This window comes from Dipodomys ordii, unplaced genomic scaffold (assembly GCF_000151885.1).
Source record: "Dipodomys ordii isolate 6190 unplaced genomic scaffold, Dord_2.0 Scaffold177, whole genome shotgun sequence".
Taxonomy (NCBI): domain Eukaryota; kingdom Metazoa; phylum Chordata; class Mammalia; order Rodentia; family Heteromyidae; genus Dipodomys; species Dipodomys ordii.
The window spans coordinates 1,307,946-1,323,835 of record NW_012267393.1 but is presented as its reverse complement, the minus strand read 5'-3'; the positions used below and the strand labels follow the sequence as shown (position 1 = coordinate 1,323,835).

Below are 15,890 nucleotides of genomic sequence, written 5' to 3'. Positions count from 1 at the left end.
CAGATCAGCCTTTTGGTGGACCCAACTTAGCATTGCCACCTTCCCCTAAGCCAGCCAGCAAACCACGGCCTAGTCTCTAACTGTATTATATTCCTTTTTTTTTTTGAGGGTGGGGGAGAGCTGAGAATCAAACCTGGGTCTTTTCAAATGCTAAGCCAAGGACTCTACCACCGAGCTACACCCTAACTCCCCCAAGGCCTAGTTAACTTTTTCTCACCCTGTAGAAATTAGCACCAAACGAACATCTTTCTCCACCTAGGTATTTGTGCAGGGTCTGTCTCCCGGTAGCTTTAGGAGTCTCTGAGTCTCTCATGTGAAGAAGACTGTTTGTAGGATATCTACCCTGGTGTATTCTGAGCACAGACAACAATTCCTAGCATACAGTAGCTGCTAAATAAATCTTCGAAAGAGTGGGTGGAGAAAGAGAGAGCGAGAGAGAAATGATTTCTTTATGGGTTGCTTAGACACTCACTACTTCCTAGGTAGGTGGCCGTCCATCTTCTCAAGTGGCTTTTGATCAGGACCAAAGTGCCAGCCAGGTAAGCTCTAGTGACAGACCCTGCACCCAGCCAGTCCTCTGTCCTGATCATCCTGTGATTGGCTAGCCAGCCTCCATTATGAGGTAACTCTGGCTTCGTCCATGTCCGGAGTCACTGAGCCTGAGGTGTACTTGTTTTCTCCCAGTCAAGACTGGTCTCAACTGGCACACGGTCACCCAGGGGAGTCCTGGCAGGGGTCTAAGCCATTGCAAAAGGGGAATCCGGGGGTGACCTTGAGATGAGACTGTCCTGAGCGTTGAGAGAGAGCCAGGTGAACTTCTTACCACCAGCTTGGCCTGCCCATCTCCCCCTCCCCACTCCCCCTCCCCCCCATCACATTGATTGGGCTTCAGCCAGACAGGCCCCAGATACCCTCAGAGAGCAGAAGCCAGGATCGTAGCATCTCAGGATGGGTACTGATGGTCTCCTCCACACCGAATGTATTTATTCTGGATTGTTCTAGCTGCCCCGCTGCCCTTTGGCCCCCTGAAGAAGAAATCATGCTGAAGAAATCACTGCTGGAGAATGAACACCGTGATGGCTTGAACCCAGACTGTGGATCTCAGAGCCCCTTGGAAAGCAGCAGCAGCAGCAATAATGACACCCCGGACAATGTGGCTCCCCCAGAGGACACAGATATGCTATCGTAAGTGGCACCCAGATCCTCTGGTACCCTGCCGTGTGTGTGTGGGGGTACTCACTGATGCAAGAGGAATCTTCAAAGCCCAGTGGCTGGGGTGGGTGGTTCACACCTGTCATCATCCCAGCTACTCAGGAGGCTGAGATCTTGAGGATCGTGGTTCGAGGCCAGCCCAGGCAGGAAAGTTCATTGAGACTCTAATCACCCGATGAATTAAAACAACTTTCCTTCTTCTCATAGTATCCTTCTGCCTCTCCACCACAGGCTGATGCAAACCTTGATCCATTTATTGAAAAGTAATATTGGCACAGGGCTCCTGGGCCTTCCTTTGGCCATGAAAAATGCCGGCTTGTTGGTAAGAGACCTCTGTTGGCTTATTTGGGGCGGGTGGTGGGAGGAAAAGGGGGTGACCGGTCTCTAAGGCCTTTGCACTCTTGTGGATCAGATCAGGAGTTGGGATGGGGTGTTCTACAATGAGAAATATGCCCACTAGGTGCCAGTGGCACGCCTGTTATCCTAGCTACACAGGAGGCTGAGATCTGAGGATCGGGGTTCGAAGCCAGCCCAGGCAGGAAAGTCAGTGAAACTGTTACCTCCAATAACCTTTTACATAGCCCAAGCGGAGCTTGTGGCTGAATGGTTAGAGTGCTAACCTTGAGCAAAAAATGCTCAGGGACAGAGCGCAGGCCATGAGTTCAAACCCTAGTATCATCACACACACACACACACACACACACACACGTCTGTCAATCACCTGCAGCCAATCAGCATCTGGGGCGGGGGCGGGTCTTTCCTCATAAAGCCTCCCTGCACAACCAATGGGAATTCACAGCTCCAGGGTTCTGTCTCACCCCTCCTCATTCATTCCCAGCAGCCCCAGTAACCCCATGGTATGAGAGCAAGTGACTAAGAAGCCAAGCAATCCCAGCTACTGTCCGCCCCCTCCTACCCCCACGCCCCCCCCTCAGGCAGGAGCATCGTAAGTTCAAGGACAGCCTTGGTAAAGTTAGTGAGACCCTAGCCCAGTAACATATATCCAAAGAAAGCCAACCTACCTGATGGCTCACGCCTGTAATCCTAGCTACTCAGGAGGCTGAGATCTGAGGATGGTGGTTTGGAATTAGTCCAGGCAGACAAAATCTGATCTCCAATTAGCTGAGGGGGGGGGGAGCTAAACGTGCAGATGTGGTTCAAATGGTAGAGTGTCAGCCTTGAGCACAAAAAAGAAACCCCCCAAAACAAGCAAGAGCAGTATAAGGTCCTGAGTTCAAACTCCAGTACTGGCACAAGAAAGAAAGATGAAAGAGAGAGAGGTGTGTGGGAGAGAGAAAGAGAGAGAGAGAGAGAGGTGGGAGATGGGGGGAGAAGGAAAGGAGGTAGGGAGGGAAAGGAAGGAAAGAAGGAAGGAAGGAAATAAGGAAGGAACTAAGGAAGGAAAAGAGAAAGAAAGGAGAGAGAGAGAAAGGAAAGGGACAGGGAAAGGGACAAAGGGAAAGCAAATGGGTAGGGCAGAAGCTCTGGGCATGCGCGCTCTGGGCAGTGCTAGGGCAGAGCGGGCACGTGCTAAGTCTGTGGGTCACGCCCTAGCTCTCTACTCCTCCTCTCTCCAGGTGGGGCCCATCAGCCTGCTGGCCATCGGGGTCCTCACAGTGCACTGCATGGTCATCCTGCTGAACTGCACTCACCACGTCACCCAGAGGTCAGAGTCCTGCCTCTCTATCACCAATGGCCATCAGCGATGGGAGGGCTGTGAGCGTTTTTCTTGGCCATTGACCCAATGAACAGGGGCTGATTGTCCAGGCCTCCAGCCCTACGGCTGCCCTGGATCTCACAGTGGGGAGCGGTTAGAAAGAATCCCAAGACTTTTCGTGCAGACCCAACTGCAGAGAGCCAGCTAGGAGATCGAGTTAGGCCCCTTGCATTCTCTGAGCCTAACACAACATCTGGTGACTCACACTGATAATCCCAGCCACTCGGGAGGCTGAGATCTGAAGATTGCAGTTCAAAACCAGCCCAGGCAGGAAAGTCCAGGAGACTATTATCTCCAGGAAACCACAAGTGGCGCTGTGGTTCAAGCGGTAGAGCGCTAGCCTTGAGCACAAAAGCTCAGGGACAGCACCCAGATCCTGAGCTTAAGCCCCACCACTGACAAAAAGAAAAAGTCACAAAACACTTGCTGTTAACACACAAATATATGACAACTCAATGGTTCCGGCAGAGATTAACCAAAATGTCTTATGGTGCAACTTGTTTCTCCTATCTCCCTAGATTGCAGAAGACCTTTGTGAACTACGGAGAGGCCATGATGTACAGCCTGGAATCCTGTCCCAGCCCGTGGCTCAGGACCCACTCCATGTGGGGAAGGTAGGGGTCATAGATGCATCTGTCACCATGACAACAGCAATAATCCTCACGCTCCTTCCCAGAAATTCTCAAACAGCATAGGGACTCCTTCAACAAGCCCCATTTCCCAACCAATGGTTCCCCAAGAGGTAACCGTTCCTGGGTGCTGATGGCTCATGCCTATAATTCCAGCTACTGAGCATCTGCGGATCAAGGTTCGAAGCCAGCCTAGTAGACAAATCAGAGAGACTTTGATCTCCAAGTAACCAACAAAGAACTAGCTGGAAACAGAGCTCAAGTGGCAGAATGCCAGCTTTGAGTGAAAAAGCAGAGACAGTGCCCAGCTCTGAGTTCAAGCACTAGGACCTGCATACACACACACACACACACACACACACACACACACACACACACACACACACACAATCACTGAAGTCTAATGAGTAAATATTACTTTAGATTTTTTCATTCTCTACTTATATATCAATATATGTATGCAGATGAGCATGTAATTTGCTTTATATTTTCTTTTCTTTTTTTCTTTTTTTTGGGGGGAGGGGGGAAGGGGTGTGGTCCCGGGTCTTGAACTCAGGGCCTGGGCATTGTTCTTGGGCTATATTTCTCAAGGCTAGCACTCTACACTTTAACCAAAGCTCCACTTCCAGGTTTTTGGTGATTAATTGGAGATAAGAGTCTCACTGACTCTCTTGCCCTGGCTGGCTTTGAACCACAATCCTCAGATATCAGCCTCCTGAATAGCTAGGAAGACAGGTGTAAGCCACTGGCACCTGATCCTTTATATTTTCTTATACATTACTTTCTCAATGTGGATGTATGACATAGCACTTGATCATTTCCTACATGGTGAATGCCAAGCTTGTTTCTTTGCTTGATAAAAAGTTAATAGAGGTGAGAAAATTCAATTATATTCAATGTACAGTATGTAAAACCTGAACTATGTAACTTCAGGGAGAATGAAGGAAAGGGTGACATTGATCAAAGTGTATTATACTCAGAACCTGACAGGATGATGATGATGATGATGATGATGGTGATGATGATGATGATGATGATGATGATGATGATGATGATGATGATGATGATAGAGCTGAGCAATGGTAGGTCATGCCTGGAATCTTAGCTACTCAGGAGGCTGAGATTTGAGAGTCAAGGTTTCAAAGTCAGCCAAAAAGCCAGAAGTGGAGCTGTGGACCAAGTGGTAGAGCACCAGCCTAAAGCAAAAGAACTCCCAAGAGCCAAGTACTGGTGGCTCACGCCTGTAATCCTAACTACTCAGAAGCTAAGATTTGAGGATCCAGGTTCAAAGCCAGCCCAAGCAGGAAAGTCCATGAGACTCTTATCTCCAGTGAACCACCAGAAAACTGGAAGTGGTGCTGTGGCTCAAAGTGGTAGAGCATTAGCCTTGAGTAAAACATGCTCAATGACAGCACCCAGGACCTGAGTTCAAGCCCCAGGACTGACAAAAGAAAAGTGCTGGACTGGGAAGGTGGCTCAGTGGTAGAGTGCTTGCCTTGCATGCATGAGGCCCTGGGTTCAATTCCTCAGCACCACATAAGCAGAAAAAGCCGGAAGTGGTGCTGTGACTCAAGTGGTAGAGCGCTAGCCTTAATCTGAAGAGCTGAGGGACAGCACCCAGGCCGAGTTCAGGCCCCATGACTGATAGGAAAAAAATGTGCCCAACTCAGAACTGGCAATAATAATAATAATAATACAATATTGCTAGTATGCAAATGAGTTTATGCCTTAGAACCTCTGATCCTTTCTACATTCCTTCACAGCCCTTCTACAGCTCCTTTTCTGGGACTCTATCAATTATTGATTTTCCAGTCAGCAGCCCCTGTGATTATCAGACAAATGAGGTCATAATCAGTTTCCTATGACACTGGTAAGGAACTATCTAGGGCAGGAGTGGCCTTAGAGATCCACGCATCCACGTTCATCAGAATGCAGAATAATGGCCTTTGATACCACAGGAATTCAGTGGCCAAGCCAGGACTGGAATCCAAAATATCTCCCTTCCACCATGCCATTTCTTTGGAGATCCAGCAACTGAGGAGTTAGAAACACTTGGGAAAGCATACTCAATATATCCAATTAATTAATGTATCCAATGAATTGTCATTTTTACCACACTAAGAGACTGTAGAGAGTTCGATTACAAATTTCCCAGGCTGGGCACCAGGGGCTCACACCTGTAACCCTAGCTACTCAGGAGACTGAGATCTGAGGATTGCTGGTTCAAAGCCACCTCGGGCATATCAATAGCTGTATGCAGATGAGCATATGTAATTTGCTTATATAAGAGTGTGTAGGAAGTGGCGCTGTAGCTCAAGTGGTAGAGTGCTCGCCTTGAGCTGAAGAGCTGAGGGACAGCGCCCAGGCCCAGAGTTCAAGCCCCACAACCGACAAAAAAAAAAAAAAAAAAAAATAAGAGTGTGTAAGACTCTTATCACCAATGAACCAGCAAAAAGTTGGAAGTCATGGCTCAAGTAGTAGATCCCTAGCCAAAAACTAAAAAAGCTCAAGGACAGTGCCCAGGCCCTAAGTTCAAGCCGCAAGACCAACACAAGAAATACACATATAAATAAAATATAATATTGAGGTTTGTTTTCTCCCTGTCTCTTACCTCTTCTTTCCCAGGTACACAGTCAGCTTTATGTTAATTGTCACACAGCTGGGCTTCTGCAGCGTTTATTTTATGTTCATGGCAGACAATTTACAACAGGTAAAGAGGCCTCTTCTGGATAGATAGGGGTAAAGCAGAGCAGGGTCCCAGCTAGGGTCCAATTAGCAAAGGCATAGCATTTGAATCGTGGGAGGGGGTGTGGCTTTGTTTGTTTCTACTGCCAGAGTAGATCCCAGAATCCTTCAATCACATTCAAAATGGACCATTAAAAAGTTAGAGCAAGGGCTGGGAAGGTGGCTCAGTGGTAGAGCGCTTGCCTTGCATACCTGAGGCCCTGGGTTCGATTCCTCAGTACCATATAAGCAAAAAGAAAAAAGCTGGAAGTGGCACTGTGGCTCAAGTGGTAGAGTGCTAGCCTTGAGCTGAAGAGCTGAGGGACAGGGCCCAGGCCCAGAGTTCAGGCCCCACGACCGGACCCCAAAAAAAAGAAAAACCAAAAAGTTAGACTAAGGTGCTGGAAATGTGGCTTAGTGGTCGAGAGCTTGCCTAGCATGCATAAAGCCCTGGGTTCGATTCCTCAATACCACATACACAGAAAAAGCTGGAAGTGGCACTGTGGCTCAAGTGGTAGAGTGCTAGCCTTGAGCAAAAAGAAGCTTAGAGACAGTGCCCAGGCCCTGAGTTCAAGCCCCAGGACAGGCAAAATAAAATAAAATAAAATAAGATATAAAGACCATTAAAAAATATTTGAATTAAAACAATTTTAATGTATAATTAATTTAAATAAGATTTGTTATTTTAATTATGAATCATTCAAATTAATTGTTGGAATTACTTCTGGGCCATTCATTGGGATTGCAGCGGAAGCAGGCACCCAGTGCTATTAGCGACTTTGCATCTCATTACTCTCCGTAGATTGTGGAGGAAGCTCCCACCACCTCCAACACATGCCAACCCAGACAGATCCTGGTGCTGGGCCCCATCCTGGACATTCGCTTCTACATGCTGTCCATCCTGCCTTTCCTGGTGCTGATGGTGCTCATTCAGAACCTCAGGGTGCTGTCCATCTTCTCCACGCTGGCCAGCGTCACCACCCTGGGAAGCATGGCTCTGATCTTTGAGTATATCATCCAGGTCTGTGGCTCCTGATTGGGTTGGTGGAAGAGAGGGCGGTGAGGGGGACAGGGCCTCTGGGACCCCAGAAGAGGAAGATGAACACCTGCTCTGAGCAGGCCCTGCAAGATGACATCTAGAAACAACAACAACAAAAGCTCTTTATCACCAGGCATTGGTGGCTGACGCCTTTCATCCTAGCTACTCAGGAGGCTGAGATCTGAAGATTGCATGCAGTTCAAAGCCAGCCCTGACAAGAATAGTCTGTGAGACTCTTATTTCCCATCAACCACCAAAAGGCTGGAAGTGGAGCTGTGGCTCAAGTGGTAGAGCACCAGCTTTGAGAGGGGGGGGAACTAAGGGAGAGTGTCCTAGGCCCTTAGTTCAAATCCCAGTACACACACACACACACACACACACACACACACAAGCTATTCATCATTATCAACATCTTTCTCATCACCACCACCACTGGGTTGAGTCACAGTGACTCATTCAGTAATTCAGAATTCCTTCTGTGTTTTGAGACCTTGTGCAAAGGGCTGGAGATTTACTGACAACATTCATGTATGCATATAAATGGGATGTCCACTCTCCCGCAGGCTGCAATCAGCCAAGGACATTAAGGCTGATTCAGTAACCCACAAACATGGTAGCAATGGTAAGACGCGTGCATAGATGATGAAGCCGAAGACGAATTGGAGCTAATTAATGCCACGTCTTTAACTTACAGAGCCTTCGCCACTGTCCTGTTTTGGGAGAACTATCTTTTTTTTTTCTTTTCTTTTCTCTTTTGGCTAGTCTTGGGGCTTGAACTCAGGGCCTGGGCACTGTCCCTGAGCTTCTTTTGCTCAAGGCTAGCACTCTACCACTTGAGCCACAGCACCACCACTACTGTTTTCTGTGTATGCGGTACTGAGGAATCAAACCCAGGGCTTCATGCATGCTAGGCAAGTGCCTTACCACTAAGCTACATTCCCAGCCCTGCAAGAACTATCTTGACTGCCAGTTTATAGATAAGAAATTGTTCACCAGAGAGTCCGTTTTTTTGTGTGGTTTTTGGTTTTGTTTTTTTGTTCTTTTAAATAATTTCACTCACTTTGTCTCCCTAGCTCCTATTCTGGTGCCTAGCTATCACAACAATTTAAAAAACAAATGTAAAATTAAAAAGTTTAAAAACTAAGGAGTTAGGTGTCACTGGCTCATGCCTGTCATCCTAGCTACTCAGGAGGCTGAGATCTGGGGACCACAGTTCAAAGCCAGCTCAGGCAGGAAAGTCCATGAGACTCTTATCTCCAATGAAATTAAAAAAAAATCCAGAAGAGGAGCTGTGACTCAAGTGGCAGGTACCAGCCTTGAGCATAGAAGCTCAGGGGCAGTGCCCAGGCCCTGCCTGGCACAAAATAAATGTTAGCTGGGGCACCCATGGCTCATGCCTGTAATCTTAGCTACTTAGGAGGCTGAGATCTGAGGATCACGGTTCAAAGCCAGCCAGGGCAGGAAAGTCTATGAGACTCATCTCTTAATGAACCACCAGAAAACCAGAAGTGGTGTTGTGGCTCTAGTGGTAGAGCACTTGCCTTGAGCTGAAGAGCTGAGGGACAGCGCCCAGGCCCAGAGTCAAGCCCACAACTGACATAGATAGATAGATAGATAGATAGATAGATAGATAGATAGATAGATAGATAGATAGATAGATAGATAGATAGAGTTAATTAATTTTTAAAAAAACTAAGAAGGAGCCTTAAGGTGCTCTAAACACTGTGGAGGCCTGGTGGGGTTTGGTATGACCTCAACATGTGACCTTCCTCTGCTTCTTCCAGGGAATCCCCCATCCTGGGAACCTACCGCTGGTGGCCAACTGGAAGACCTTCTTGCTATTCTTCGGGGCAGCCATCTTCGCCTTTGAAGGCGTGGGCATGGTGAGCTGAGGGGTACCAGTGGGCAGTGCTGTGGGGAGCTGGTTGTGATTTTCTCTTTTTTCTTTTTGTTTGTTTTTGCCAGTCCTGGAGCTTGAACTCAGGGCCTGGGCACTGTCCCTGAGCTTCTTTTGCTCAAGGCTAGCACTCTATCACTTGAGCCACAGCGCCACCTCTGGCGTTTTCTGTGTATGTGGTGCTGAGGAATCAAACCCAGGGCTTCATGCATGCTAGGCAACTGGTCTACCACTGAGCCACATTCCCAGCCCTGGTTGTGATTTTCAATGTCTACATTGTAATCTTCCTTCCTTCCTTCCTTCCTTCCTTCCTTCCTTCCTTCCTTCCTCCCTCCCTCCCTCCCTCCCTCCCCCCCCTCTCTCATATTCTCCCCCTCCAGGTACTACCTCTCAAAAACCAGATGAAGAACCCACAGAAGTTTTCCTTCGTTCTCTACCTGGGGATGTCCCTTGTCATCTCCCTCTACATCTGCCTGGGGACACTAGGCTATATGAAGTTTGGGTCGGACACAAGAGCCAGCATCACCCTCAACTTACCCAACTGCTGGTATGTCCCTGTCCGCCTGGGGGCGGGGGTGGGAGGGGAGCGGTGGGGGAGAGGGAGGGAGAGGACCTGAGAATTGAACCTTAGCAGCACAGCAAACATATCCTACCGTTGCCATTGGCAACCAATATTCAGCAGGAGGGTTAGGATTCACTATAATAGATGGATGGCATATTATAGACAAGGTCTCTTTGATAATCCAGGCCCTGTGTACTATCTCATTTAATTGTTTTAACCAGAAGCCAAAAGAGTTAGCAATGGTTTTTCTGTTCAAGTCCTGGGGCTTGAACTCAGGGCCTGGGCGCTGTCCCTGAGCTTCTTCTTACTCAAGGCGAGCACTCTACCACTTGAGCCACAGTGTCACTTCTGGCTTCTTCTGTGTATGTGGTACTGAGGAATGGAACCCAGGGCTTCATGCATGCTAGGCAAGCACTCTACCACAGAGCCACCTTCCCACTGAGCCCGTCTGGCTCTTCCAGGAAGCATTTTGAGGCTGACACGAAATGCGCATGGCCAGTGCCAGCTGCTCTGGCCAGAGCTGTACTAGTATGGAGCAATTGGGACACCAGTTAGGCAAGCATGCATGGTGCAGGATCGAAGCTAAAGAGCTTTGCATCCGAGCTCTTCTCTGACTTGAGACGCGTCTCCTCACATCCAACTGTGTACAATGAGGAATGATCCTAACCTGTTTGCAGCAGTCAGGAGAAGCTACATTACAGTCCAGTAATAAGTAATCCCAAATGGAGAGGCCTGAGACTCACCCCTGTCATCCCAACTATCAGGAGGCTGAGACCTGAGGATCGAGGTTCAAAGCCAAACCGGGCAGGAAAGTCCATGAGACACTTCTGCCTAATGAATCACCAAAAAGCCGGAAGTGGAGTTGTGGCTCAAGTGGTAAAGCGCTACCCTTGAGATAAAGAGCTCAGGGACAGCATTCAGGCCCTGAGTTCAAGACCCTGGACTGGCACCGAATAAAAAAGCAATCCTAATCCCAAAGCTACACCTAATTGCTTACATCTCCACTCATACCTTCTTCCATGAGGCATGAGCAGAGCTCAGAGTGACCGGGCAGCCCCTCCAGGCGGCTCAGTGAGTCACAGCCTTCCATAGCAACTGGCAAAGCTTCAGTCTGCCTCCTCCAGAGTGCCCAGAGCAAGGCCAAGCCCGAAGCCCGAGAGCCCACCGCAGTCTCCGGAAACGTGGTGGACTGCATTGCTTTAATAATATACAAAAACAGCTGGGCACCAGTGGCTCACGCCTGTAACCCCAGCTACTCAAGAGGCTGAGATCTGAGGATTGCGGTTCAAAGCCAGCCCAGGCAGGCAAGTCCATGAGACACTTCTCTCCAATGAATCGCCAAAAAGCCGGAAGTAGAATTGTGGCAGAAGTGGTAGGGACCAGCCTTGAGCACAAAAGCTAAGGGATAGTGTCCAAGCCCTGAGGTTCAAGCCTCAGGACCAGCACAATATATAAGCACCTTAAATATATATATATAATATACAAATATTACATATATTAGCTGTTTTATATATTTTAATATATTTATATTTATATATTTTTATATATACGTTTTATATATATGTTTGATATATAATAGGGCATAATATGTAATGTTATAATTATATAATATAATTATAACTCATATCATACAATATCTAACTATATATTGATATATAACATATATTATTTATATAATTTGTATTTATACTATATGTGTATATTACATGTATAATATATATACATGTATATAACATATACACATATTAGAGGTATAATATAACATAATACAGTTATGATAATATATGTTGTTATTATTATATGTTATGATAAATTTAAATTTATATAATGTTATATTAAAATTCATATATAAATATATACTATAATTATATAATTGCATATTTTTGTACATAATATTTTGGGCTTTTGGTGTGTTTTTTGTTGGTGGTGGTGGTCGTGGGGCTTGAACTCTGGGCCTGGGCGCTGTCCCTCAGCTCTTTAGCTTGAGGCTAGCACTCTACCACTTGAGCCATAGCAGCACTTCCAGCTTTTTTCTGCTTATGTGATACAGAGGAATCGAACCCAGGGCCTCAGGCATGCAAGGCAAGCACTCTACCACTGAGCCACCTTCCTTCCCAGCCCCCTGGATATAATAGTTTATATGTAAGTGCTTAGGAAGTCAGTCCCCAGGGAGCGTTGGCTGTCCCCGCAGCCTGGGGCTTGCGAGTGAATGCAGCGTTCACTTGGTAAAACTGCAGTGCTATAAAACTAGCCAGATCTTCCCAGCCTCACCCGCCTCCACTATGCCCTGGAAATGACCAGCTGACATCAAGGATGTGGAATGTTTTTGAAGTTGTGCCTTATTTTACACAAGTCAGGTGTCAGCCAGCTATGTTAGTAAATGAGCTTCCGCTTGGCCTCCTTGAAAGAGCCCGCTCCTTCTTGGCATCTAGCCAGAAATCCTAAGTACCAAGCGGGATCAATTTGCCCCTACTAGGGGGATCCTACTCATCATAAATTTCCACAAAGAAACCCTAAAAAAAAATAATAATTATCCCTTCCCAATAATACCACCAGGCTAGATGCAGTGTGTCCTGCCTGTAATCCCACCACTTGGGAGGCAGACATTGGGAGGATCGTGGTTGGAGGCCAGCCCGGGCAAAAAGTTTGTGGGACACCATCTCAACCAGTAAGTTGGGTGTGGTAGTGAACGCCTGTCCTCTCAACTCCATAGGGGTATAGGCAGAAAGAACACAATCTGAGACCAATCCTGGGGGGCGGGGGTGGATGGGGAGGGAGGAACAGCAAGACCTTCTCTGGAAGAAATGTATCTAAGGCAAAAGAATGAGGCAGTGTGGCTCAAGGGTTAGAAGACCTGCCCAGCAAGTGTGAGGCTGAATTCAGACATGAATACTGCCAGGCGCCGGTGGCTCAGGCCTGTCATCCTAGCTACTCAGGAGGCTGAGATCTGAGGATCGTGGTTCAAAGCCAGCCTGGGCAGGAAAAATCCATGAGCTCCAATAAACCACCAGAAAACTGGAAGTGGCGCTGTGGCTCAAGTAGTAGAGCGCTAGCCTTGAGCTGAAGAGCTGAGGGACAGCGCCCAGGGCCAGAGTTCAAGCCCCACGACCAATACACACACACACACACACAAAAACAAAGTCTCATCAACTTTCCTACCCAGGTTAGTTTTGAACCACGATCCTCAGCTCTCAGCCTCCTGAGTAGCTAGGACGACAGGCGTGCCCTACCAGTGCCTGGCTACATTTACGACTTTTGTCCTGTGAAAGTGATCTATGCAGGTAAGACCTTTAAAACAAAAAAACAAACTGAAAGAAGAAAAAGGCCAAATGGACTTCCAGACCTCTCATCCTGTCACTTTAGAATGAGGCGCCGCAGGCTTCAGGCCCCAGAGTCCCTGCGGCCTCGTTGGTCAGGGAGCTGGAACCCCAAGACAGGACCAGCTTCTGCACAGCACCTCCAGAGCCTCTCCCTGTCCACCCGCAGGCTCTACCAGTCGGTGAAGCTGATGTATTCCGTGGGGATTTTCTTCACCTATGTGCTGCAGTTTCATGTTCCAGCCGAGATCATCATCCCCTTCGCCCTGTCCCACGTGTCCGAGAGCTGGGCGCTGTTTGTAGACCTGACGGTCCGCACTGCCCTGGTGTGCCTCACCTGTAAGTTAGCAAGAAGTTGCTCTTTGCCCAGTACCAATGCAGGAAGCCACTCACGGAAGGGGGGAGGGCAGGGGGGAGGACCTACCCCAGCCCTATCATTTTTCAATCAACTATTCTACTCAGGGAGGAATGAGATTTGAGGATGGAGGTTGGAAGCCAGCTTGGGTGTTAAAAGTCTATTTTTTTTTTGTGGCCAGTCCTGGGACTTGAACTCAGGGCCTGAGCACTGTCCCTGAGCTGCTTTTGCTCAAGGCTAGCACTTAAAACCACAGCACCACTTCTGGCTTTTTCTGGGTATGTGGGACTGAGGAATGGAACCCAGGGCTTCATGCATGCTAGGCAACTGGTCTACCACTGAGCCGCCTTCCTGGCCCCTTAAAGAGTCTTTGGAAAAAGGAACAATGGAAATGACTGTGTTATTCAGAGGCACACCAGTTCTTATAAGTCGGGTGGAGAAAGGAAGTTGAGACTCTCTTTGGTCTCTGGGAAAGCCAGAAGAGGAAATGATGACAGCATCATCAGGTCATTATTCAACAATGTTGTCACCGGGAATAAAGATCTGCTAGAGTCTGCCTTCAGAGGCCTCATTGTAGCTGCCGCCGCCATCAAGTCTACCCAGCCTAACCCGGTGTGCCATGCCAAGAACGGGCAGGTGGTTGGCATGGGAACAGTCTCAGAAACACTGTTCACGCCTTGTACGGGAGAAGGCAAACTATTAATGGTTTAGCCACAATCTACATGAGCTTTCCATGATGTTTAAACCTGGAGTTGAAGAGAGCAGAAATCTCCAGTGCCATCCATCCATATGCCTCGGACTCTAGTTTTGATTTGGGTTTTGGTTTCATCGTGGGGCTTGAACTCTGGGCCTGGGTGCTGTCCCTCAGCTCTTCAGCTCAAGGCGAGCACTCTACCACTTGAGCCACAGCATCACTTCTGGTTTGCTGGTGGTTCATTGGCAATAAGAGTCTCATGGACTTTCCTGCCCAGGCTGGCTTTGAACTGCGATCCTCAGATCTCAGCCTCCTTTCTTTCTTCGTGCCAGAAGCATTCAATGATTTTCCTTCTCCTCCTCCCCCGCAGGCGTGCTGGCCGTGCTCATCCCCCGGCTGGACCTGGTCATCTCTCTGGTGGGCTCGGTGAGCAGCAGCGCCCTGGCCCTCATCATACCCCCGCTGCTGGAGATCACCACCTTCTACTCTGAGGATATCAGCTTTGTCACCATTGCTAAAGACGTCCTGATCAGCATCCTGGGCCTGTTAGGGTGTATATTTGGGACCTACCAAGCCCTCTACGAGCTGACCCAACACAACTTCTATTCCAGAGTCAACTTTACTGGTGGCATCCATGTATAATGATCTATTTATATGCTACTAGACCCCCCTGTCCCCGCCCATCCTCCCCATGCATTTCCATTTGGATGCTATATATACATATATATATATATACATTCATCATACTCCAACATCTATTTTATTTTTTTCATTTTTGCCAGTCCTGAGGCTTGAACTCAGGGCCTGGGCACTGTCCCTGAGCTTGTTTTGCTCAAGGCTCTACCATTTGAGCCACAGCGCCATTTCTGGCTTCTTCTGTGTATGTGGTGCTAAGGAATCAAACCCAGGGCTCCATGCATGCTAGGCAAGCCCTCTACCACTAAGCCACCTTTCCAGCCCCATCTCTCTATTCATAAATACTTCCCTGGGGCTGGGAAGGTAGCTCAGTGGTAGAGCGCTTGCCTTGCATGCATGAGGCCCTGGGTTCGATTCCTCAGCACCACATAAGCAAAAAGGAAAAAAAGCTGGAAATGGCCCTGTGGCTCAAGTGGTAGAGTGCTAGACTTGAGCTGAAGAGCTGAGGGACAACGCCCAGGCCCAGAGTTCAGGCCCCACGACCGGACCCAAAATAAATAAATAAATAAATACTTCCTTTATCTTTCCCAAGGGGCCCCTCAAGTTTTTGTTTTTGTTTTTTTTTTTTTTTGATGTTTTAGTTATTGTTGGCATTGGTCCCGGGGCTTAAACTCAGGACCTGGGTGCTGTACCTGAGCTCTTTTGCTCAAGGCCAGTGCTCTAGCCCTTGAGTCACAGGGCCACTTCTGGTTTTCTGGTGGTTCATTGGAGATAAGTCTCACAGGACTTTTTTTTTTGGCCTGGGTGGGCTTTGCACCACAATCCTCAGACCTTAGCCTCCTGAGTAGCTAGGATGACAGGTGTGAGCCACCGGTGCCCGTCTACCTTTTTGGATTTTAGATCTCTTTTGTATCTCTATATGAAAATCTTCAGTCATTCATGACATAAACTTCACATAGTAGAAAGAGAGGGTGCTGCTGATCATAGTATCCCAGGCAGGGGATACCTGTGAATCTGTTTTCTCTATGGCAGGTGCTGACGTAGCTATACTCACCACATTTAGGAAAAGTCTTTATTGGTTCACATCTATAATCCTGGCTACCCAGGA

General features: G+C 47.9%; 1 protein-coding gene across 1 annotated transcript; it reads left to right on the top strand.

Annotated features, from left to right (window-relative positions):
* The first annotated feature begins 958 nt into the window (after positions 1-958).
* Slc36a3 (solute carrier family 36, member 3) lies at positions 959-14,788 on the top strand. Its single transcript, XM_013033788.1, has 10 exons — positions 959-1,185; positions 1,444-1,534; positions 2,790-2,878; positions 3,448-3,543; positions 6,184-6,268; positions 7,085-7,303; positions 9,106-9,204; positions 9,599-9,765; positions 13,267-13,436; positions 14,517-14,788. The coding sequence occupies exons 1-10, from the start codon at positions 959-961 to the stop codon at positions 14,786-14,788; spliced, it is 1,515 nt and encodes a 504-aa protein (XP_012889242.1).
* Positions 14,789-15,890: the final 1,102 nt, after the last annotated feature.